This window comes from Mus caroli, unplaced genomic scaffold, assembly GCF_978045245.1.
Source record: "Mus caroli unplaced genomic scaffold, Mus_caroli_1 scaffold_19, whole genome shotgun sequence".
In the NCBI taxonomy this organism is placed as follows: domain Eukaryota; kingdom Metazoa; phylum Chordata; class Mammalia; order Rodentia; family Muridae; genus Mus; species Mus caroli.
Window position 1 is genome coordinate 31,271,564 of NW_028227274.1, and position 25,937 is coordinate 31,297,500.

At 44.5% G+C, this 25,937-nt stretch overlaps 1 protein-coding gene across 6 annotated transcripts in view; it reads right to left on the bottom strand.

Annotated features, from left to right (window-relative positions):
• Epb41l4a (erythrocyte membrane protein band 4.1 like 4A) overlaps positions 1-25,937 on the bottom strand; it is a 216,376-nt gene that overhangs the window by 47,557 nt on the left and 142,882 nt on the right. For all 6 annotated transcript variants that reach the window (XM_085833764.1, XM_021150638.3, XM_085833765.1 and 3 more), the window contains 3 exons: positions 18,692-18,783; positions 17,089-17,166; positions 12,177-12,298 (listed from right to left, as the gene is read on the bottom strand). In XM_085833764.1, coding sequence (XP_085689890.1) covers positions 12,177-12,298; positions 17,089-17,166; positions 18,692-18,783 — 292 coding nt within the window. The remainder of the gene's footprint in view (positions 1-12,176; positions 12,299-17,088; positions 17,167-18,691; positions 18,784-25,937) is intronic.

The window sequence follows — 25,937 nt, forward strand, 5'->3', positions numbered from 1 at the left end:
CACCCCTCTCTGCTGGGATTAAAGACATAACCATCACGCGTGGCCTTTATTATTGTTGTTAGAGACATTTTATTTTATTTTATAGTTTATTATTTTATTTATCTATGTGTCTGAGGATATATACTGACTGAAGTGACAACTACCTCACAGAGGTTCTGGAATCCCAATCTCTGTCCTCTGACAGAGCAGCCAAGACTTAACTGCTGAGTCATCTCTTCAGCCCCTCTCCTCTCTTAGTCAGCCCCACCTTGCCTGCTTGCCTGCCTGCCTGCCTGCCTGAACTGCGTCTTCCATATTTCTAGGCTGTAAGGGGTTAAGCATGCAAACACGGCATACAGATCTGCTTCTCATCTTTGCTAATTTACCCATTACTAGCTGATCTAATGATCTTGAACATCCTGATCTTTATTCTTTCACCCACAAAATGGGGTACCTACCATCCACCATACAGTGAACAAGTGGATTGAATAAGACAGCTTATAGACAGTCCTTGACATAGCGGTTACAGGTGCTAAAGTCTTGTGTTTGTAACTTGTACAGATAAGAGGCCATGTTTGTTTGTTTTGGGTTTTTTTAGTGTTATTTATTCATTTTGCTGCATGAAATAGGGTCACATGTCAGAGGTGCTCAATAAACTCTTGCTAAATGAGAAGGAGATGCTAACAGGTGTCCTTTGTGGTAAAGTTAAGGCTTGAATGTGAGCATGTAATATGTTTTCAGTTTTCCTTTCTTTTCCCATTTGGGTAGCTATGCTTGTGATGCCGAGCGAGCACTCACAGGAAGAGAGCTCACAGCCGTTTCCCAAAACACATCTAATCAGACTGGCCTTACGTTAATAAATCCTTTACACAGCATGCGTAAGCACAGGCGTCAAGGCAGAACAGAAACGATGTCAACAAAAGGGAACATCCTCGAGCAAATGCTTCCCAGAGCTCACTGCAGCTGACATGAAATTGCGTGGTAAAACGCCATCCCCCAAACCTTAGGTCATTTCTTTTAGAAACAGGGTTGACAGTCCAAGCATGGTAGCTCAGCTCTGTGAGGCCAGCACTCTAGAGTCGGGCAAGAGAAGCACAAGTTCGAGACCAGCCTGGCCTAGTACAGATCGAGTCCCAGCAGACTGGCGTGCTGTTCCTTCAGAAATCAGCAGACTATCCGCTAGGGGCTGGCACCACGGCTCAGCAGGCACAGGTGCTTGCTGCCAAGACTAAGAACCCAAGTTCAGTCCCCAGAATCCAAGGGGGGAGCAGGAGGCTTGGCCCCCACAGTTTGTCTTCTGACCTCTACATATAGCATACCCTGGCACAGTTCCCTCTACCCTGACACACACACACACACACACACACACACACACACACACACACACACACACACACACAAGGTGTACCTGCTGAACTAAGAAATCATATAACAGGAGGAGAAAGCAGGTTTGTGTATTTCCAAGTAATTCTAGATGGTTTACTTCTTTAAATTTACACTGATTTTTTTTTTTAATTACATTCTCTAGTATCCTAAAGTTCTAGATTCAAATCCTAGTCTGTTCTTGTCTTGACACTTGGTTTGGTCTCCTCATTAATTAAAAAGAAAGAAACAAAACTCTCTCCTATACAGTGTTACTAAGATTGTTTTGTCCCGAGGCAAAGCCAGCTCGGATTAAATAGAGATTCGAGGTGCAGACCCTGAAGGATCTGACAAACTGGAATTCATTGATACAAAGTCTCCCTTGCCCTGTGTTCAAAGCAGTAAGATCCCTCAGTGTTTCTCAAGGTCAACTCCATTTTCCTTTCTCTGCAAACCAGCTGTTCAAGGCAGGACAAGGGACCACAACACAACCCCTGATGCTTGGCTCTGTGGAGCTAAGTGACCAACCCACTGCATTCCAATTCATTTTCTCTGGAGGGGTCTGGGAGTTCCTCAGAAACCCTGGTCTCACAACAAACAAGGCCACACTTACAGAGGGCTTTCCCTGGCTGCCCTCTAGTTAGAAAACACACAGAGCCAAGAACTCCACATGCTCAACAGGGCACTTGGGGCCGCAGTGACTGTAGTTCCTTTGTCTCCTGCCTCACCTCCTCACCCGGCACCTGCTATAGCTACCCTGAACTCAGGCTGAAATCAAGAACCAGGAGAAACAGAGCCGTGCAGAGGCTTTCCACTCCAGACTTCACAGTCTGAGAGTAAACCAGAGCTGTGACTCTCATGTGCTGTCTGCTTCAGAAAACCTATGCCCGGAACAGAATTTGAAACAGCTCTAAACCCCCTGCCTGGGGAGGAGAAGTGAGGTACACTCGGGTTATATTTAACAGAGCATGTTTCTAACTTGAAATCAAATCACAGTACCTTGAATCCCGATGACAAACAAGTGCCCAGTCCCACCACTGGGCTTCCAAAGCACAAGGAGGTTCAAGAAGGGCTGGGGCCACAGCTGTGTGAACACAGCTGTCAAAGGCAAACACAAAGTACAGAAGCCTCCCAGGAGCAACGTTGCTCTGTCCCCAGCTCTCACCCAGAGGGACAGTACTCACTTTTAACAAGGAGCTAACCAAAGAGGTGAATGTCAGAGTCAGCTGGTCAATTTTAACTAAAAGAATAATTTAAAAGTAATATGGGAACACGGGTTGTTATGGCTGGTATATTTGACTTGGCAATAAGGATTTCATTTAACCTTTGAGGTAGTCTAAAGAATCTACTAAAACAGTTTTTTTTTTTTTGTAAATATAAAATGCTACATATCTCCAATGACAGCTTATACTTAAGCTGTTTGAAGTTGTCTTATGTCTATGAGTGTTTTCCCTGCATGCACGTTGGTGCCCAACGAGGTCAGCAGAGAGCATTAGATCCCTTAGGCCGGAGCCACTCACGGATGCGAGTCACCACGAAGGGACTGAGACTGGAACCTGGTCCTCTACAAGAGCGACAAGTGCTCTCAACCACTGAGCCAACGTTCTAGCCCCACAGATATATTTTACAGTGGGATGGTAGTTTTCATTAATCCGTGAGGTCTTTGAAGTGGCAACTACCACACCTATAGTTTCTCCTAAAGCCTTTGGTATCCTTGTGTGTGTGTGTGTGTGTGTGTGTGTGTGTGTGTGTGTGTTTGATCCTTGCAAACTCTGAGTCAGGTAAGCCAGGGAACAAAAGAGAATTTTTAGAGAGAAGAGGGGTTCCTTAAAGTTTATTCAACTCCTTTGTTTTATGGACAGTGGGGTAAGAGCCTGTGCTGCAAAGTCTGGTCTGTTAGACCAGGAATTATTTACAACCATACATCTTTCTCCCCTTGCCTCTTCCCTTTTCTTCACGTACCACAGCACCCTTTCCCAAGGGAGAGCCTTGGATAACCAGGCACCGAGCCACCTAAATTCTCCTCAGAGCATTCTCACACTCAGGCCGGAGACAAAGTGGAGAGCCAGATTTGACCTTATCTCAGTAGAGTCGCTTTAAGAAAGAAGAGCCCAAATCACATTCTGTCCAAAACAAAGTTAGCATCGCGTTAATTCTCCAGACACCATCTCCACAGCCAGCACAGAGCAGCTTAGGTTTAGAGTGCTTTGTTCTAGTGCCCTGGGAAGAGAATTAACACTAATGTCTTCCCTTTCCTGTCCTTGGCTGACCTGAAGAGGAGCCGCAAACACAAACAATCATGAAGAGACCAGCAGGTGTGAGCCCTGTCACACCCTCATCTTTTCCAAGTCTCCTTCCAGTCCCCAGTTTTTCCAGGCCCCAGCCCAGGGTAATTTTAATCCAGACATCCTCCAAGCTAAAGAACCCGTTCCTCTTAGCAATCACTCCACATCCTCTGGCCTTGGCTGCTTACCTAGAACACAAAGCCCCTGTCCTATCTCTGACCCTGCAAGGACTCTCCCTTTTCAGGATGAAAGTGTATGCTCCGCGGGCACTGTCTGTAACTTTCTCACACCGGGCTAACGTGGATGGGCACAGCCATCCTTTATGCCCACCTCTGAAAACTCAGCTCTGCTCACAGGGCAGAGAGAACATTGTTAGGCTCGACACTTGCTGGGGACTTGTGGATTTCTGGATCCAGAGTCCCGAGTCCACCTTGCTCAGTGACATCCCGTCCCCTCTCTGAGCCCACAGGCTTTTGTTCTTCTTTGTCCTCTCTGTTTCAGTTGGCTTCTTGACACTGGAGAATCTCTTGGCACTCTGTAAGGCTGGTCTGGTTCTGTCCCGTTACCTGCTCTATGAATCCCATTGAATACTTTCTAGTTCAGTGTTCTCAGCTCAGAGCCTTTTGAGACTCTCTCTGTTGGAGAAATGAATACATGTTTGAAACCATTTTTCCAGCATAATACATTCTTGACAATTATCTACTGGGCTTTTTAAAATTGCAACATAGAAACAATGAAATAAAATTAAAATAAAACAGATCTTCCTCCCCATTATCCATTCACTCAGAAACACTTCCCTTTGTAGGCGTCTACAATTACCAACTTGAAGCACAGCCCATCTGCATGTGTGTGCACACGGATACCCCACCCATGATTTCCGTGTCTTTTTATATATTGGGAGCATATGAGCCATTACCAGAGCCATGCTGCTTTGTCCCCTCCCCCATTCCTGCTTATGCTGTATTCCATAGAAAATTCTATATACTTATGGCAGCCACGTTGGCTCTGTGGTCCTCAGACAAGCCCAAACTCTACCTTTCTAACCTAAACACTCATGGTCATAGTATTGCCTAAAAGAACAGAGTGGGACACCCTCTGTAGAGCTCACACACAGAGACAGGCACACAGGAATGTCCACTAAACCTTAGTTAACAACATTCTCTTCACATGGTGGGCTCCTTGTGGAGGCTGGGTTTCCACGGCAAGTGTCAGGTGGCTGTGGCACTGTACTAACACAAACTCAAACCCTGCTCTCAGATTTCTTTTGACAGATACATCGTGTGCCTTCCTGGGTCAGTTTCTGACTACTGGGTATTTAGGTCTTTAGGATGATCCTACAACACAGCCTGCTCATGCTAGAGAGGAGACATTATTGAATTTACTAAGGAAGCCCTGATCCAGAGCCCTGGGGTCCCCGTGTTGTTGCTCAATAATGTTCTCCCCTTCTCTGCACCCTTGTCCTTTCTTCTCAGTTCTCTTTTTAAGGTCTTCTTGACATGAAAATGAACCCAGTAGGACCACCAACGAATTCCTTTGCATAGGGAAGCTCCCAGGCACAGAAGGAATGATTAATTATAGAAACTTGGAAATTGTCAGGTAGGTTTCCATTACAAATGTGTGGTAAGAAGTTATTTTACAATTCTGTCATAGGAAGGCCAGAGAGGGGCAGAGAACAATGCGCACTTGAAGTGTGTGTGTGTGTGTGTGTGTGTTCAGTGAGGACGACACAAAAGGAAACTTCTAGGGAACTGCTGCACAACACTGAGTGCATTGCACTGTCAAACTTACACTCAAAGTTGTAAAGACGCTATTCTTCATAGCATCTGTCTTCTTACCACAATTGAAAGACATTAGCTTGGACTAAAGTATACTCTAAAAAGCAGGAAGCCAATATGGAAGGAGATGTCTAACTGTGTTATTAGCACAGTTCACGACCAGCCTGGAACTCTATCTCAAGAAACAAAGGAAAGAAAACTGAACAGAGTGACTTGAGCTGCCTATTCTTTTGAATTCCCTTAACACTGAATCTTGTTCCGTGACAGGAAAGTCTCCAAGTTCCTCTCCATCCCTATTCATTTACTTACACAGGCTCTTCCCATCCCCCATTCCCCACTTCCAGCAGTCCAGTAACAGTCCTATTATCCTTACATGATGGCATCCAATATAAGAATAACTCAAACACTGACGGGATGGTTTTCAGAAGGAAACTAAAGTGGACTGGGGCCCCACTAAAGCCCATAAGATGTTCAACTTGCTTGAAATACCATCTCCAGGACAATAACCCAGGAGGCAGGGTAAACATCCCCACTTGACAGATGAAGAAACTGAGGCTCAAATTAGTTATGTGCCTTTTAAATACTGCGTACTTAATGACATGGACACCTGAGGCCAAACTCGGATTTACCAGATCTTCCAATATTTATTGGATCCACGTTGCCTTGGGTGGATGATACACCAGTCCCTGTTCACACTCACGGCTTCCCTTTTGTCTGCCTTACCATAAAAGAGCTGACGGCAATAAGCTATGCTGGGTTTCTACCAACTCCCACCTAACACACTGAGCAGCTAGAGCAAGTGTCCAATAAATGAAGCTTGCCTTTCTTGACATGAAAGCTTGAGCTGTCCAGAGCTACACTGCAGTAGATGAGCCTGCTCTTCCTGGCATCAAAGCTTTCTCCCTCTCTCCTGCTTTGGCTGGACCTACCCGATGTGCCCAACAGATATGCCAGGCTGCTACCCACAGGTGAATCGTTGGTTAGCTGTGTGGCAATGTCGCTCCCTTGTAGTTGGCTGATCAAGCTACTAATAATAAAGTGTTCGTGCCCAGGGTGATGGAATTTTGGAAGGAAATGGGTTTTCTCCCAGGTGTTACTAAGGACGCCCACTGGGAGTCTCAAGACAGGTGACGGCATCTCACCGCCATGGGGTAGGTTAACCATTTTCCCTTACTCTGCCAATCACAGATCCCAAAGAGGTAGTTCACAAACCAAATGTGTCACTCATTGAGCACACAAGTTTTTTTTTAAATGAAATTAATCACTAACACTTTAAATTTTAAAAAGTACATGTAAATATCCAGGTTTTATGGTTCCTAAAATGCTAGAAGATTCATGAAAAATAGCGGGTCTATTCTCCTGCTGCCATGACCCAGGTAGTAGCTGTCTGCCTGCACACCCAGCCCCAAGGATCTTCACTCCCATCCTTTTGGGCATGGTGTTCTCGGAGCCTTCCACAGAGCCGGAAGAATAATGGCATGGTCTCTGCTGCAGACAGTGCATCCCAGGGGACGCATTTAACTTCTTAGAAATATCACGGAAAGACACAGGAGCCGCAGTACCATCTAGATCACAGACCAGCCAGGCAGGGAGGCTGCAGAGATGGATGAGCTGGTGGTTTAGAGCACGTGCTGCTCTTGTCGAGGTTGGGTTTGGTTCCCTGTGCCCGAGCTGCAGTTTATAACAGCTCTTCTGTAGTCCCAGGTACAGGGGATGCGATGCCCTCTTCTGGCCTCCAGGGATGCCTGTCATGCACATGATACACATGCCTACATGCAGGCAAGCATTCATACACAGTAAATATATATTTTACAGGGAGACCATGCCCTTACTCTTCTGGCTCTATCTGGGTTCTGTCTCAATATTCTATTATCCCTACTGCCTACTTACAGCAGACAGTCCTGACAAGAACCCACCTGCCTGAGTTGCCAAGGCCTTATCAGAGACAGGCTGTGAAAATATGCGTATTTCCTGCCTGTGGCCTCCCCTCCCTGCTCCACGCACCGGGCTCGATCCACAGAGGCAGCTCTGATCTGCAGGAATGCTCTGGCTGCCTGCCCTGGCACTGAACTCTCCTGGGTGGGGCAGCGGGCTATGGGGTGCAGAGATTTGACTCTGGAATGTACTTCCTCATAGAGGTGCCAAGGCCTACGCTTGGCAGATTCTAAACACAAAGACCTTTAAGCTACCAGACATGTATTATTCTTGACTGAGAGGTGAATACAATTTTCTCCGAACTCAGAGAGCTGGGGTGCAGGTGAAGTGGGGCCAGTCATCTACTCAAAATAAATTGTTTTCTCTTCTGGGGGAATAAAAGAACATCTAAAGCAAAAGGTGCATTGTAAGCTAAAATGGAAAACTGACAAAAACTATCACAATTTGTTAATTACCCAAAAATGTAAAATGACAAGGTGAGGGGATATGCTGATAATTCCAACAACTGTAGTTCTGAAGCCTCAGGGAGCACATTAAAAGAATTCAATCCATAAAAAGCAACAGCTGAAGCCGGGCGTGGTGGCGCACGCCTTTAATCCCAGCACTCGGGAGGCAGAGGCAGGCGGATTTATGAGTTCGAGGCCAGCCTGGTCTACAAAGTGAGTGCCAGGACAGCCAGGGCTACACAGAGAAACCCTGTCTCGAAAAACCAAAAAAAAAAAAAAAAAAAAAAAGCAACAGCTAGACTTATTACAGAAAAAAAAACACACACCTCTGTCTTCTCTAACCTATAACTCCACTTCCGCCATATGCAGGGAGAGTCTTAAAACAATGACTCTGTATTTTAAAAAATTGTTAGGCTTGGTCTGGTAGAACAGACCGAGACCAGCCTGGACAACTTATCAAGACCCTGGCCCAAAACAAATACACACACACACATGCACACAAAATATTATGATTATGTTTTAATTATATGTAGGTGTGTTTGCATATGGCTTTGGGGCTGGAGTTACAGGTGGTTGTGAGCCACCTGCCGCGAGTGCTGAAACCCTAACCTGGGTCCTCGGGAAGAACAGCAAGTACTCTTTACTGCTAAGTCACCTCTCCAGTCCCCCAAAATAAAAATTAGGAAGAAACGGGGATATAGATCAGTGGTAGGGCATGCAGACCTAGATTCAACCCCCAAAACTGGAGGAAAAAAAAGATTCCATTTCTGCCATTTTGTCAAAGTTTTCAAATATTTTAAATAACTATAGCAAGGTTATTTATTTAGGTGATACTTTCGTTTCCTTTAGCCAGTGAAAATTTGTAAGCTTCTCTCTCCCACCCCATCTCCCCACCCACGCCAACTGGAGGGATAAAATCCAGGGCCCTGATACACTTTACCAATGCACTATATCCCAGCCTAGTTTAAAAAAAAAAAATCAAATGAGAACTGTTTCTTTCCTGGCCAGTTACTGATGACTGTGTCCTAGCAACGGAGATTTGAGAGAAAGCCTGAGCCAGGGAAACCGGTGTGGGAGGGAGAGGAGCAGGCAGGCTTCTGGCAAGATGGACTCTGGGCCGCTGGCATTCTGAGCCTAGGAGGCCTTATTGTAGACCCATCTCGGTCTCTCTCGGAGCAGCTCTCTGAGATGGCCCTCCTCCACAGGGTCCAGTGGGGGCGGGGGTTTGAACAGAAAAGCTCCCAGTGATGGGTGTAAGGGCCAGGGAGATCTCTTCAAATGTTTGCTTCAACTTAGGAGGCCAGCACCACTCATCCTTCTCAGGGTGCGGCCCCTAGACAGTTGTCCTTGCTCAGTGGGTGATCTCACATGCATGTGCATATGGGCACATTCATTAGACTCAGTGAGATAAAGAAACAAAACAGCAAAAAACCTAAAAGGAGGACATGAAGATGGGGAAAAAATGGTGTTTCAGAAGTACTATAGAGTGGGAAATTCGCTTATTAATCGTAAGCATGGGACAGTTAGCACAACAGGCTAACTTCATGCTACTCACATAAAAATGGCATTATAATATATTAAAATAAAACCTAACTAAGACCAGCAGTTACAAGACTGGAAGTTCATGCCTAAGACACTGACTTACATGAAATACTATGTAATTGCAGAAAAGGCTCTCTGGGAGAGCCTGGACTAACTCAGTTCTCCTTGTCTGCACTTTTGAAAACTAACTGCCAAGTGTGTAGGAGGCCTCGTGGGCTTGAGTTAGGAAGCATCTGACACACCCAGCCCTTATTCCTGCGCCTCCCAGGAAAGGTGACATCGTGAGTCAAAGATGTCCTTTCCAGGACAGTTGAGCTCTTCTCTTCTTCCCAGAACACCCGATGCCTGTCAAGCCTGAGCTTCAGCCCGGGGGCCTCATGGGACCATTTGAGTACAGAATACAAAGTTATGTTGCCTTTTGGAGTCCCTCAGGTGTGGCAGAGTGAAGCGAGCTCCGTTAAGATTCTACCTGCCCCGGGGAAGCTTCGTTATGCACTGAGAGTCCAGCCCACAGGGGATTGATTCTAAGCCTCTCTTTCCCTTCCCTTCCTGCTTAAGTAGTAAATAATGCATCCACTTCATGGCACTGTCTCTGTGTGCTCTAACTCACAGGGCTCGTGACACGCAGTAAATTCAGGGCACAGCAGACCTGCTCCACGGTACTCTTGACCTGTCCTTGGAATCTTACAGTCCTTTTCAGAGAAATGGGGGTCATAGTAAGATACTCTGCTGCAAATTTAACTCGTGGTTTATTTTTGCCACTACAGAATCATCATAAAGGATTGTGTCTTCAAGACTAATGGGAGGAGGAGACCTAAAGTCAGAGAGATTAAACTGACTTTAGAAATGGTAAATCAGATGTCATTCCTACATCCAGGAAATCAAACAACAAACTCACGTACTTCCTTCATGGGCTTGGTGTGAGGACAGAAAGAAGCAGTGAATGTCAAAATGTTACATCATGTCGGGCTCGGTGGCAAATGCCTTTTAATCCCAGCACTTGGGAGGCAGAGGCAGGCAGATTTCTGAGTTTGAGGCCAGCCTGGTCTACAAAGTGAGTTCCAGGACAGCCAGAGCTATACAAGAAAGACTGGCAAGGGAAGGGAAGGGAAGGGAAGGGAAGGGAATGGAAGCCACACACAGACAGGCAGGTAGGCAGGCAGGCTACAACAGCTCTCACACAATAGCTAAATGTTGGTTCTTAACATCTCACTTCAAAGAATGCAGTAGAAAGACTCAAAAAACAAAAACCACCCAGGGTTTCTGTCCCTAAATAGACATTGCCCCACCTCCTTATAGCTCCAAGGACCATGCTTTCCTTCCTTTGCTGTAAAATGGAAATATGCTTTTATCAGTGCCCTGCCTTGCAGGGTTATTATGAGGCTGAAAGGAGATGCTGTGTGTGTAAGGGCTCAGAGAGGACCAGACAAGGCCTGGAGAGGTGTTTGGCAAGAAACTCCTGTGAGCTTTGAGCACCAAACGTTAAAACTGACCGGGTGGCTTTATTTAAAAAATGGTATGTATTAGCAGTGTAAGATAGCTAAACACAATATCCACCAACACCAACATAGAGAAAACCGATAAGCGTTAGCCTGAATACTCAGCCTTTAGTGCTCTGCACACAAAGCTGATGAAAGGGACCAAGAGCACATCCCATGACCTACTCACACAACATTAAAAACATACAATTAAACGTGCTCAGAAAAAAAAAAAGCTCTACACGCAGCCAAGTTACAAAGAAGAGTAAATAACTCCCATGAGTTAACCAGTGTCCTCTGACAGGGGAGACGGATGCTGAGGGTATGATTAGGAGCCGCTGGAGGAGTCTGAGCATCGCTACTGTGGTTAAACGTCATAGGCACATGGATACCCACAATCAAATACGAAGGTGTAGCTGTGACTTCATGTACTTCTATATTATGTTTCATGATAAAAATAAAGACTAGTAATTAAAAAAAGAAAAGCTGTTCTGGGCTCCATGCAATTATATCAACAATGCTTTATTATATTTAAAGGAATCCTTTTATTAGAAGTTATTCTGGTTCAATCTCAGAGGCACTAAATTAGGAAATCACTGACTTCAAGCTTCTCTGAAAACAAAGTTTAATCATTAAGGAAGGCAGAGGAGTTTATTCTAGGGACTGTTCCACCTGCTCATTGGTAATTACCAATTACATCCAGGTGTGGTGGTCACGCATGTAATCCCAGCACTTGGGTGGTGGAGGCGAAAGATCACGAGTTCAAGGCCAGCTCTGTCTACATAGTCTAGGCACAGCTGGGCTATATGAGGCCCTGTTCCTCCAAAACACAGAAAATAACAATAATAATGTTAATAATAGTCCCTGATTGTTTGAAACTTGCCAGACTCAGACCAACATTTCTAGTGCTAGAAGCAGAGAGACAAGCTGGGGAGAGGGCTGGAGGCCAAAGCGTTTGCAGTGCAAGTCTGAGGACCTGGGTCCCATCCCTCTGGCCCCGAGTAAAGGCTGGGTGTGGCAGTGCACCTGTAGCCCATTGTTCCTACAATAAAATGGGAGGCAGAGTCAAGATGATCGACAGAAGGTCACAGGTCTGCTAGTCTGAAAAGAGACCCCTTCTCAGACAAGACAGAAAGTGAGGACCAACACCCAAGGTTGTCCCAACCTCCACATGTGCATTGCCATGTGTGTACCCTCATTCATATATACAAAATGTTAGCATATACATACACACATACAAACATGCATATCACGTGCTCAAAATAAAATAAAAAGGATTATGTAACTCCAGTCACCACCTGAACGCATTTCACACACCAGCCTAGAAGAAAATGACAAATTGCTTGAAAGCCTTTGGGTTCGGTGACTACTCACCAGTGGGCTGCGTCTGTGCTACCCTCTTGGGGTAAGTCTTGCTTCGACTTCTCACCACGTTCTGATTGGGCCGGGGAAGTTGGATAGAAAGATCTCGGCTCATTTGCAAAGCTGTCCTGCCACTTGAAAATGCGACACTTTGATTAGCAAAAGTAGAACCAGATGGCCACGGAATTAAATACAGCCCAGCCAGAGGATCTTGCAAAGAAAAACGAAGGAAAAAAAAAGAAAACAACAACACAGATTCAACAGGCCATAAGCATGCAGGCTTTTAACTGAAGTCCATTATACTACTACCAAGAAGGCGGCACTAAACTAAAGGAGGGACTTAGAGCATGGGAAAAGAAGAGCTTGCTAAGGGACCAGAATGGAGGAAGGGTTACCAAAGATTAGGTTCCGTGGAAGAACAGGCTAAAAATGGACGTTGCTGATGGCCTTGGGGTCCACAGCCAAAACCCAGACAAGTCATGATGGGGGAACCATGCAGGGGGTAACTCTACAAGACGGTCCCATGCTCACACAGCAAGTGGGATGGTATCGCCGGCAATATCAGTGAAATTTTTACTAAGCTCTGGGACGGTCAGTCATTTATTATATCTCTTTACTTAACAAACCATGTGTTCAGGTAGAGAAAACAGGTCTAGCAGCCTACGCAGGCCTGATTCTCCAAAGATCGTGTGAGGATCTGGACCCTAAGCTTCCTCCCCACCCCCACCCCTTCTCTGTCTCCCTGTCTCCCTGTCTCTCTGTCTCTCTATCTCTCTTTCTCTCTCTCTCTCCCTCTCTCTCTCTCTCTCTCTCTCTCTCTCTCTCACACACACACACACACACACACACACACACACACAGTCTGATATGTTGACTGTTTGTGGCCCCAAATAAGAGATGATTAGGTCGTGAGGTTAATAACCTCTGCAGTGGATAAATCCACTGGTTAGTTTATAGCCCCCAACTGACTGCTAGGAGGTGGGTGTTGGCTGAAGGAAGCAGGTAACTGAGGGGCCTTTCGAGTGAATGTGTATCTATCGGACTGGATCTATCTCCTCCTCTCTCTTCCTCCCATCCCGCCCCCATCCTCTTTAGCATGAGGTCATCAGTGTGCCCCGCCCTACGCTCCCACTTTCACAATGCTTCTACCAAGGATCCAAAGCAATAACCCAGCTCTCCTTCAACCTAAATCTCTGAAACTACAAACCAAAATAAACCTTTCACCCTCTAACTTAGAGGCTATGTGCACAGGCTATGAGCTTTTCCTGAAAAGCTTTAAGAATTCCATAGAGAGATAGAACATGCTCCATTATTATTTGGAACATGAAGATTAAGACCACCAACTCCAGACTTTCTCTAGTGTCAAAAAGGCTTGGATAGTGTATACCTCACTGCATAGAGGAAAAACCATTTGTCATAAAAATATAACTAAATATGCAGACCACTGGGGCATTTTTATAATGAGATTATACTTTATTATTCAATTTTTCTTCATAGTTTCTCTCTCAGGAACAGAGTAATAAGAAAATAATGCCCCAAGATTAATAAGACTAAGGCCCAGAAACGTCAACTAATCTATTACAGGCTACACAAAACCCAGGTCTGGAACGGGTCTTGGGCTTCCCGTCTGGTCAGTACGGATCAGTCTGCAGACACGGAGGGACAGAACACTTAGCTATTTAATTTGAAACTCCAAACCCCATGGAAAACTCAGTGCTGCCTTTTCCTAACTGTTTGGTCCATGAAGGTTTGTTTGTTTGTTTAAAATCTCTACTGCCCGTTTTCTGTCACCTACATTAGGCTGCACCTCTGTGGCGTTAGTGATGGGTATGCACTTAGGAGGTACCCCACTTCCATGCCTCCTCACACCTTGGCACTGCACCTTCTTTGTTCTGTCTGGCAAAGCCACAGTTACTTTAGCATCAAAGCGAAGTAGAGGCAAGCAGAGAAAGTCACATGGCCTTCAGATACCAGATTTGCTGCTTGCGGGTCCTTGGCTTAATTACTTTCCCAGGGGAGTGCTCCAATTTCTATTCTATAACTGAGATACCTCTTTGGTGGGCCACTGTGCAGATCAAATAAGCAGGGCTTGGGAAAGCACCTGACACCAAGGAGGAGATCCTGAGAACGGGGTCTCTTACACGTCATGAAATCCGAGCCACAGATTATGCTTCAATCCTACCGAGAGAACTCCGCTCCTCAGCCCTCCTCTGAAATTCCTGCAACTCACTCGCCCTTTCAAGGAGCTTAGCAACAGTTAAGGGGAAAGGCTAATTTTCAAGGGACTCCAAAATGGAGATATCAATATGTAACAAAATATGTAATTAGTTGAAGATTTAATCAGTCTCCATTTCAGATTACTGGTTCCTCAAAAACAAGAGAATAAAGCATCAGATTTGGGCTCAGCCTTCTTCCTAATTTAATTTTGAGACCTGATTGTCCCACATCATTTAAAAATGTTTGGCTTTCCCTTCTTAAGTAGTTTTTCTTCCCTTCATAACTAGTTTTCCAAAAAGATGAAAGATCAACCTGGTGTTTTGCAAGCCCCAAGACAGAAGAGAGAGAGTAAAGACTAGAGCCTGTCTTCCTCCACTTATATACACAGCACAAGGACCCCTACAAAAACCACACACACACACCCCACACCACATACACACACGGGCATACACACACACACACACACACACACACACACACACACACACACACAGAGGCATCCACATTCACACACTGCAGCTCCTGGGACACGACTCCTTTGCCTCCATCTCACAGCCTGCAGGAAGTGACTTTTGTACTCCAGAACTACTACAGGGCATCTCCAGATTACTTTAACCAAGAGGCAGGCCCATGATACTGGTTAAAAGGATGTTAGTTTGCCAACTCTTGCCTCTAAACAGCCTACATTAGTGCCCACCCAGCAATCCTGTCCTGCCTGACCTCTAACCAGACAGATGAAACACCTCTCTCCCACAGGTGGCACTGAAGTTAGTGCTTCTTATACACAAATAGATTTGGGTCTCATTAAGATTTAACAGGCAGCTAACATTAGCCATGAAATCAGAGCAGATTTAGCAGAGCGTCCAATTCTGCAAAGGTTACCTTTAATTGCTTTCTTGGAAAAATTATATTTAATATGCAAAATCCAATAAAAATAATTTCTAATAGTGATTCCCAGTAGCCATAATATTTGCATTTCAATAGACTTGAGGAAGTCAGGTGTGGCTATATTTGCAGAAGCCAGCTACCTCCAGCATATGCTGAACAGCACAACTATAATTTTGATCATCTAAACACTAATAAGACAGATGCCCTCACACTAGCTGCAGCCCGTTGACGAGGAGACAGGTTGGCAATACCGTGATTGGAAAAGCAGCACAAATACTAATTACTACCCATTCTTCTCAGAGTAAGGAAAGTTCTGCCTTCTTACATCTCATGATTATATTCTTGTCTAAGGAAGAGTTCTGAAAAGCTAAAGGCTAAATATCTACACATCAACAAAAACCTTCATACAAAACCAGAAGTACCTCAAATTTAGTCCTTAGGAGAATAAATATCCTACTGGATACCACGGTCACAGGAAGTACTGAACACCGACTGTTGATCATTCTTACTGGTTGTCTCTTGTCTCAGATTTGACACTTCAAAGTGGGTCATTAAAAGAGAAGAACTAAGATCTGGCATACTGTAGACTTATAAACCCAACTTTCCTTTTTAAGTCTTCTGTGGGAGCAGCTCATCCACTGGTGTCCCTCATCAGCCAATGGAGTAGCCTCACTGGTGTCCCTCACCAGCAGATAGAGTAGCCTCACTGGTGTCCCTCATCAGCAGATGGAGTAGCCTCACTGGTGTCCCTCATCAGCAGATGGAGTAGCCTCACTGGTGTCCCTCATCAGCAGATGGAGCAGCCTCACTGGTGTCCCTCATCAGCAGATGGAGTAGCCTCCCAACCCCAGGCAGCACTTCTGCACCCTGCTTGGCTTCACCAGACCTGGGGGCTGCTTCTGCTGCATTTCTTTGATGGCAGAGTGGTTCGAGTTGAGTCTTTGTGTATCGGGAGCCCTGAAGGTGTTTCTCACACACCACACACCACAGCTCTCTACTGGACAGAAATAACTCCACCAAAACAAATGCTCTTTAAAAATACAGAGCTCATTCCCACTTTTAAGGCTGGTATTGCAGTAAGAACTAAGCACCTAGCTGCATGGTGGTCAACGTTTTCTCTCCATACACTGAGCCTGTCTACCAAGCCGAAAGTACAAGCCACAGGGTCGTGGATCCCACTGCTTCCTAGCCAGGTCACTGTGAAAAGTCCCTTAAGCTTCCCTGAGTCTCCATTTCCTCAGTGTAGGTAATATCACAGAAGACGGTGATGACTAACGGAAGAAATATTAAGTAGTAAACAATAATGGTCTAACACCAAACAAGCTTAATGTGTAATTAGCAGTACTATAAGCAGGTTTATACATATAATTCTGTAAAGACTTGTCTCATGTAAAGACATGTAAAGACATGTACTCACGTAAAGACATGTCTTGATGTAGAATATAGATGATATACTGTGTTCAACAAGGAATCAACTGAATATTCTAACTTCACAGTCAGTCAGTTACAATCCAGAATATCTGCTTTGTTTTATAATCACGGAACATAATTGGAAATAACTTATAATTATAGCAAAACAAAATCCTGAATTAATAAAGTCTACTTTGCTCTGAAAGCCCATAACTTTACATAGCTAATAGAGATATTAAATACATTTAAAACTGGAAAATCATTTCTGTCAGGAAAGATTTATTTATACAGCACATTGGCACTGCTGCAGGGGAGGGGGGAACTCACATATTTCATTATGCCTGCATATAGGTACTAAATTAAAACCCTATTTACATACACAAACCCTAAGGGGGGAAATGTCACTTACCTGTACCGATGTTTATAACTTATGGACCCAAACTTGCTGAGTTTTCTTGATAATGAATTTGACTCTGTGTCCGGCATTCTAGTTAAGTTTAAAAAGAAAACCAAAGACTTTTAAATACAAGTACTTATACAATATATGAACACAAAGCTGTACAGGAAACTATTTAATAGAGATAGTCAAAATATTTTCCTTATTCTACATATTAGAAAGAAAAGAATCGGCTATTATTTTAAAGTTTATGTTTAATTATGTTTGCGTGTTTGTGCCTGCATGTATGTGCATGTGAATATGGGTGCCCATGGAGGCCAGAAAAGGGCATCAAGTACCCTGGATCTTGAACTAAAGTCAGTTGTAAGCTGCCTGACACTGAGTTCTGGAAATGCTCTGTAAGACAGCAGGCTCCCTGAACAACTGAGTCACATGTCCAGGTCAAGATCCACAACCAGTTACTTAAGCTAGATCTGAAACACAACTCACTTTGGAATATCAGGTGTGGAAATATCAAATATTCACTTTCTGACATTCTCTAGGAAAGGTTAAATGTCAGTTTACTGCGCTCTTTCTTATACTTCCTTGGGAATTCTGTCACCATTCTAATTTACTCATGTAACGGCTGGATGGCAGCTAATCACATCAGATGCTGCTGGGTCACTCTTGTTGTACAATATACTCCAGTATTTTCCATGTTGTACAACATATTCCAGTGTTTTCCATTTTGCGCAATATATTCCAATATTTTCCATGTCAGGGCGCTCTGAACAGACACACCAGCCTGGGCCCCAGAAGGTGGGAAAGTCCTAGGCTTCTGGGTCACTTCTCTCCCCTAATAGGCTAGTACAAACTGTTCAAAGGACAAGGCCTCACTGTGTAGCCCAGGCTGGCCTGAGATTCACTATGTAGATCAGGTTGGCCTGGAACTCAGAGATCTTCTTGCCTCTGCCTCCCTTGCTGGGACAGAGGCGTGTGCCTGCAGTCATTCTGTGATAGTCCCAATACGGGCGAAACTGCTCCACATAAAGAGTTTGGGAATAAGAGGAAGAGGCCCATCCTGAGTCAATAAACAATGTGCTATCAACTGACATTGCTTTGTTTTGGTTTAAACTTCACAACACAAGGCCATAAAACAATAATTAATAAGAGTAATAATAACTTTAATAATATACAAAGTGTACCTACTGAGCCAAGTGCAGTGATACATGCCTGCAATCCCAGTATGTGAGAGGCAGAGGCAGGAGGATTACCCCATCTGCACTGAGATACCTCAAAGGCATCTCCTCTGTAGTCCATTCACAGCAAAACACCGAATTTCCATCCATGCCGCACAGATGCTACGTAATTCTGTAGTTTTTGCATAAAGTTTCTAAAATCCATCCCTGAATCTTTCTCACAGTATGAGCCAAGATCTATCTGAACGTAAATGTGTACATGGAGGTAATGCACAGATGTGCACAGATCTGCACAGATGTGCATCAGTGCAATCAAGAGACTGAGGAGCTGAATAAATTACTGAAACACTTCTACCTTCATGGAACAGAATACCTGTCGTGGAAGTCAAACACCGCTTTCATTTACTCTAAGAGGACAAAACATCCCATGAACATACCTGAAAAACGTATGGTGCTCTACGCTGCATTTCCAGAGGTGCTTGCAAGCAGTTTTGCTTCGAGCTTCAAAAAAGAATGAGGTTTCATTACACTGCAAGAGACAGGCAGAAAACACTGATCACTGGTTGGGACACTTCAGATGGCAGGCCTCCTTCAGGGAACAGAAACTCGGATAACGGAGATTAGCGCCGAAAGGTGGCTGTTTTTGGAAGGTTACATTAAAAATTACTTTCCAGCCGGGCGTGGTGGCTCACGCCTTTAATCCCAGCACTCGGGAGGCAGAGGCAGGCGGATTTCTGAGTTTGAGGCCAGCCTGGGCTACTAAGTGAGTTCCAGGACAGCCAGGGCTATACAGAGAAACCCTGTCTCGAAAAACCAAAAAAAAAAAAAAAAAAAAAAATTTACTTTCCATGCTAGGCAGTGGTGGCACAGGCAGATCTCTGTGAGTTCGAGGCCAGGCTGGTGTATAGAGTGAGTTCCAGGACAGCCAAGACTACACAGTAAAACCCTGTCTCAAAACACAACAATAAAACTACTTTCCACTGACTACAATTATGAAACATGACTTCTATTTAAATCTCAATGCAGTTATCTTTATTATCTTTATTATCCGCACCATCTCATGATTACGGATAATCCACGCAATGGCACAGGAAACCTACAAGACTGGCCATCAGAAGCAGCCCCTGTGCACACAAAAACCTTGTGGAATTCAGCTCCTAATGAAGAGGGAGATATCCACATATACAATGCTTAACCCTGCTGCTTCAGAGGAGAAGCCACACTTAAACTGTCAGGAGAGTCTCAGGGAAAACCAGTGAGGGAGGGGGGCAGCCCCCAGTGCACTGAACTATCAGGTGGATCAAATTAAAGTATATGAAAGATGTAACATGTCATGAAATAGGTACACAAGAATCTTTAACTGACATCTTAATCTAGTGGTTATTTAATATATAAGTAACTAAAAACACATTAAAGATAACGTGTGTGTGTGTGTGTGTGTGTGTGTGTGTGTGTGTGTGTATGAGATGCTACTTTAAATGATTAAACAGAAAATAAAGCAGAAACTGAATGAGCATCATAAGCCCTATGAGGTTAGACATTGATAATTTAGCTTCAAATTTAAAAGTCAAACACCAGTATGGGCAGTGCATGGGAGTAACTGGAATATCCGCCCACCATTTTAACAAGGAATCTGACATTGTGTACATGCATGAAGTCCTCCCAAGCCCAACTGGAATGACGCTGCCAACTCAGGAATGTATGTGTAAACTGTGGGACACGGCAGAAGTTATGGCCCCCATTCATATTACAGCAGAGTTAGCTCCACATCAGAACCTTATGAAGCAAAGGAAAGACTTTAGGGAGATTCTCAGGTGCTCTGTTTGGGTGTTACCATTAGTAAGCAGCAAACGGGGGAAACTGGAGAAAATGAGCGGTAAGGTCAGGACAAGATAATGGGTTGAAATGCTCACGGAATGCCAAGTGAGGCAGTAAGGACACAGGTGCCCCACTCAAAAGAGAGATCACAGCTTCTCATGCAAGCATTGTCCCCTGAGAACACAGAGATGACCAGACCAGAGGCAAGTGTTAAAGGTAAGCCACGGGATGAATCTTGTGAGATGGGTCTAGATGAGCCAGGAGGCCATGTGTCAGAGAGGCTGGGGAGAGACGTCTCAAGAGACATAGGAAGGTCAAGTGGCTTTCAAAGACAGTCACTGCTCTGCACAGGGAGACGATCTGGTGCTAGAAGTGCTAGAAGTTAAAGATGAGGAAGAATTTAGTAAACGTAGAGCATCTTTTTCCTCAACAGCAAAAGAGCCTAAGGCTGGAGAAGAGCAGAGAATGGAGCAGGTAAGAAAGTTAAGGCTCCTATGAAGAGATGGGAGTGCTTACAGAGCTCTCTTCCAGTTCTCTTTTCAAAAGTGCATGTGCAGACACACACAGACACAGACACACACTCACTCAGAGAGAGGGGAGGGAGGTGGATTTACACAATTATGGGTACACAAGGTGGATTCACCATTAACAATTCAATCCCTCCCTACTGCCATTGTCCCAAGTCCCCGTTCCCAGATGTGGCCACCACTGGATTGTCTTAGCTACAGTGTCCAGGTCCAAATTTAAGAATTTGTGTGGGATTGAACTCTACAGGGTAAGTCACTAAGGAAAGGGGACTAGCAGGTCATGCTGCCTGTCCCTCAGCCATACATGGGGACAGGCCATCTCCCTGTCTCAAAGATGCTGCATCTCAAAGATGGCAGCACCAGGTATGGCAGTGAACATGGCCTGGCCACCTGCTGAAACAGTACTGAAGACAACATCTCTAACATACATTTCAGCAAAAGCATCTATCAAGAAGGTATTTAAATACATAAGTCAAATTTTCAAAGACTTAATTATACAGAACCCAAATTTCCAAAGGTACTGGAGAAATTCTAAATGATTCAGTCTTTGAAATAAAATAGATTCCCTCCTAATTTCAAACTTCGGTTGGATGGTGTTTTTTTTTTACTTTATCCTTCATGTGTCTATATTATTTTTCTTTTCTTATTGAAAGATGTCAAAGGACGTCTAAATTCTTAATATACATTTAAATCTATCATCACTAATGAAAAGATAAAAGGTACTTCAAATCCAACTGGAATGTGGGTTTTCTCATTCCTTGGGCACAGACATATTAGAGGAACCCAGGAGCCTCCCACAGGCCCTCCTAATTACCTCTGCCATGAACCAATGCAAGTATGAACTCATTCCCCGTTTGCAGAAGGCTTCAAACAAGCTGCCTAGCTTCTTCTGCACTCCTGACAGAATGATTCAAATACCAAAGGAAGATTAATGTTGCTGAAACCAGAGCCAGGTATTTGGAGTAAATTTGGGGTACTTTCGCCATGTGCGGCTGGCACCGATGTGCTGACAAAGCATTTCTAGATTGCTTCAGCACAGGCACGGCCACTCACACATTTTCACTCCTTCCACTCAGAAGCTTGACTGAAGAAAGCCTCTGTGGGCACGGCTAAAATGCCCTCCCCAGTATCCAGAGCTTGCTGAATCACTCAAATGTTTCAGTCGTTCATGCCGCAAGCAACACTGCTGTCCAGGTCTGTTCTTCTTAGTTAGTAAGTTAACCAAGCTTAAGTCACTTGTAGCTAAGATAGGATGTGAATGTCACTGTTCCTGGGGTCTCTGAGGAGCATCAATTTGGGGCACATCCTTGATTGCATTACTAGTAAGAATTGAGCACCGATATTATAGCCACAAATTCCCAGCCAATCACCTTTCATCCTCTAGGGGTTCCTGCTCATCGTTGCTGGATGTCTCTCTCGGTGAGCTTAAGGATAGGTATGTGCATGCATGCGTGTGTGTGTGTGTGTGTGTGTGTGTATGAGTGTGTGTGTGTGCATGCACGTGCGCAGGTGTGCAAGCATGTGCAACCGTGCACATGTGTGTGCAAGTGTGTGTGTGTGTGTGTGTGTGTGTGTGTGTGTGTGTGTGTACACGTGCACTCGCGGGCATGTGCAACCAACACAGCTACTTTGCTGGCTTCTGCTCTGTGTGTTGTCACTGCTGACAGGACCACTGACATGGATTACACTACAAAGGCACAGCCACTTAGGCATCCACTCCATGTTTAGTGTCTTTCAAGCCTGTGCTTCTTGACACAAGAGCCTGTGTCACAAAGTCCTGTGCTCAACTGGCTTCTCCTTGTTTCTGTGGAGACTCCGCCACAGGTGGGTGTCCTGTCATCCCTCAGCCCCCTGGAATTATGAGAACAAGCACACTCACAGTCCTATTAAACAATTCCCACATCCAGAGTCACTAGAAGCAACTCAAGATAAAACGCATGGGGCGTGGGGGTGGGGGAGTCACTAAGATCACTCAGTGGATAAAGGCCAAGGACTTGACATGAAGAAAAGAGAAAACGAACTCTCACGAGTTGTCCTCTGATCTCCACATGTGTGCTCTGGCACACAGGTGCTCCCACACATACACAAACACTCACATATACAAATCCATATTATATAAATGTACTTTTTAAAAAGATAGACTGCATAGGCCACTGGGGAGCAAAAGAGACCAGTGTTTCTAAGGCTGATGAGCCATAGTTGTTCTGAAAATACCCAAAGACCTGTGGAAGAGTCGTGTCCTACCACGGCCTCATCAAGGAGAGGGAGAGGCTTGAGAGAAATGTCAAGTTTGAAATAGTATAGGTAGTTCTGCACTCAATCTAAACTGGATTTATGTAAGTATTTTGTATGTTAAATATTTATTTATTTATTTATTTATTTATATTTATTTATTTACTTAATGTATTAGTGTTCTGCTGCATGTATGCCTGCAGACCAGAAGAAGGCACCAGATCTCCTTATAGATGGTTGTGAGCCACCATATGGTTTCTGGGATTTGAACTCAGGACCTCTGGAAGACCATCCCGTGCTTCTAACCACTGAGGCATCTTTCCCGCCCAGTATTTTGGACTTCTGAACTTGTTTTAGGCATGACAGGAAAACAAAAAGAATAAGAAGCATGATAACAAACCAGTAAGATAACTTCCTTCTCGACTCTGATAGAACAAAGGCGAGCAGTGACGCTGGGAAATGTAGACAGTCACTGGTTGGAAACTCACTCCAGACCTACAGACTTCTACATATAGGACGAAAGTTCATCCTTTCAAATGGCTGAGACCGACTGGCTGCTGTTTTAAACAGTGCACTGTGCGGGCCTGCGGGAGACACAGGAGTGATGATTGCTCTAATGATTTTCATCATCCTTTTCACTGCTCTTCCCTCAACGCTCGCCAAGTTCAAACCTGATTTTTCTCAAATGCCGCTTTTGTTATTACATGAAAAGAGGAATCAGGAAGAAATGTTAAAGCCCTGAGTACACCTCACCTGTTCTTTCACGCCAGGCTTTGTCTTTACATACCATAGTGCTCTCAAAGGATAAGGCACACCACGAGTGCCTCGAGGCACTGGCATACAGGTGTCTCTGGCTAAATAAGTATGGGGTATGCTGGGGAATCGCTCTCGACTTAATGTGGCCGTGTGCACTGCCCATGTCCGCTAGGCAAGGAACTGGGATGTTTACCTAATTAATCTGGACAAAGACCTGTGTCTTAAGAAAGTACATTTTAAGTACTACAGTTTGAAAAGATAGAAAAAAAAATACAAGCACTTCTCAACATACATGCATCATGTAGAGTGTGCACGTATGTTCCCATCAATTATAAATACCTTTGAAATATATGTAGCCTAGCTCTGTTTGGCTTGGGTTTTTGTTGGTGGTGGCAGTTGTTTTTTGAGACAGGGTCACACTAGGCTGGCTAGACAGGGTCACCCTGGTTGACTCTGCAGCCAAAGGAACTAAAGCAAGGTCTGGGGAGCTGGCTGAGTGTGCACTGTGCTTGGAGCTGTTGTTAGGAAACAGCATTGCTGAAGTGACGGCACAGACATCTGGTAAGATATAGTGAGTTCTTAGTGGATTAATTCCGTGTATTTACAGTTAATGGCAGTTGATCATCTTCACTCAAAAATGTTTGCTCCTTTTGAAAAAAATATGGTTTAATCTATTTTAATTTAATTCTGGAGAAAGTCAACAAAACAAGGAACCAATAAAGCAGAAGAAGAAGAACCATGGGCTAAAAGATGTAGGCTTCCCCCCAGCCCTAGCACAGACTATCCAAAGGCAGGGGTGGCACATATAAGATATCGTAGGCTACCACGTCAGAGGTCAAGACAGCTCAGGTGGGAAGTGCAGACCAAGGCTCCTCATACCAGCCTTGGACTAGGTAGTTTCAGCCTCCTAAGATGTCTGCAGGTAGATGTTACCATCTACCTCCACTATCCCCACCCCATCCCCCACTACAGGCCAGGGATATGAGTGAAACCGGAACAGTGAGCTGTCCAAAGTTAGCAAGCCAGTGGCAGCTTGAGCTTAACAGCCATGCTACCTAGCCCCAACCCCAGCAGCCCATCATTAACTATAAAAGACTGGAATGAAAATTTTACAAGCATCAGGGCCCAAATATGACTAAGAGAGCCACACTTCATAATCTATACTTCAGGTACCTTCACATTTGTGGGTAGAAAAGGAAAACTGTGTGAAATGGAGCTGGGGAGGAATATACAGAAATGTCAAGCCAAAAGCCTGCATACGCACTTACCCTTTGATTGAACAACCCTACTTCAAAGACCTGACGCCAGCCACATGGCCACGCCAAACACACTGATGGACAGTTACTCATTGAAGGAATGCAAAACATTTAAAAATACATGAACACTCAAGCTCAAACAGTGGGGTGACTATGCCATGGGGCTCACACCCACTGAAGCTGATGAGAACGAGGGGCAGGTGAGGCTCAGGAGTAGAGTACACACAAGGCCGGGGCTCTACCCCAGGAAATAAATGATTTTTAAAAAGGAGCTGGAAAGTTCCTGATGAACAAGGCAGTGATGCTGAGGTTTAGCCTGTTGCTATGCATTTTAATACTGAGTGCAGAAATCCTCAAGACCTGGTTGACCCAAGGGATGCTATATGACCTTGTCCCCAAGTCATTTCTGATTGGTGAATAAAGATGCTGACAGCCAATAGCTGGGCAGAAGAGACATAGGTGGGGTTTAGGGTTCCCAGGCTTGGGGATGGAGGAATGCCACAAGGGATGAAGAAGAAGGTGAAGAGAGGAGAAGGCGTCATGGGGCAAGAATCTTCAAGTGATGGCCATGTGGGCTGGCTAATTGGAGTTAAGAGCAGCCCAGATGAACCATGACAAATTATATAATGGGATTATTGGCTGGGAAATAGACATAATAGCATAGAAGATAGATATCTGCCCAGCTTTTGTGCTGATTAAGGCTTATTATAAATATAAAGGTTGTGTATGTGTCTTTTATCTGGGAACTAAATGGTCAAAGGTGGGGTAGAAGCCCAAGATTGATTCTGAATGTTTCAGCAATAGAATTGTTTCTAGAACAAAAATACAGAGAAAAATACAAAGACCTATACACTATGCAACCTTCAGGTTAAGAAAGAATATTGTTCAGGCACATACACATGCATACACACACACAACTTTTCTTTACAAAAACAAAAAACAAAAACAAACAAACAAAAAAAAAAAACCCAGTCTACAAAGCAGTAAAATTCAGTAGCTTCAAGAAAAGGTGAGAGAGGCCAGGAAGAGTATGGGAGTTCAGGATGCTGCTCTGAGAGCATCATCTTTCTCTGAGAGCATCTTTCTGTACAGTT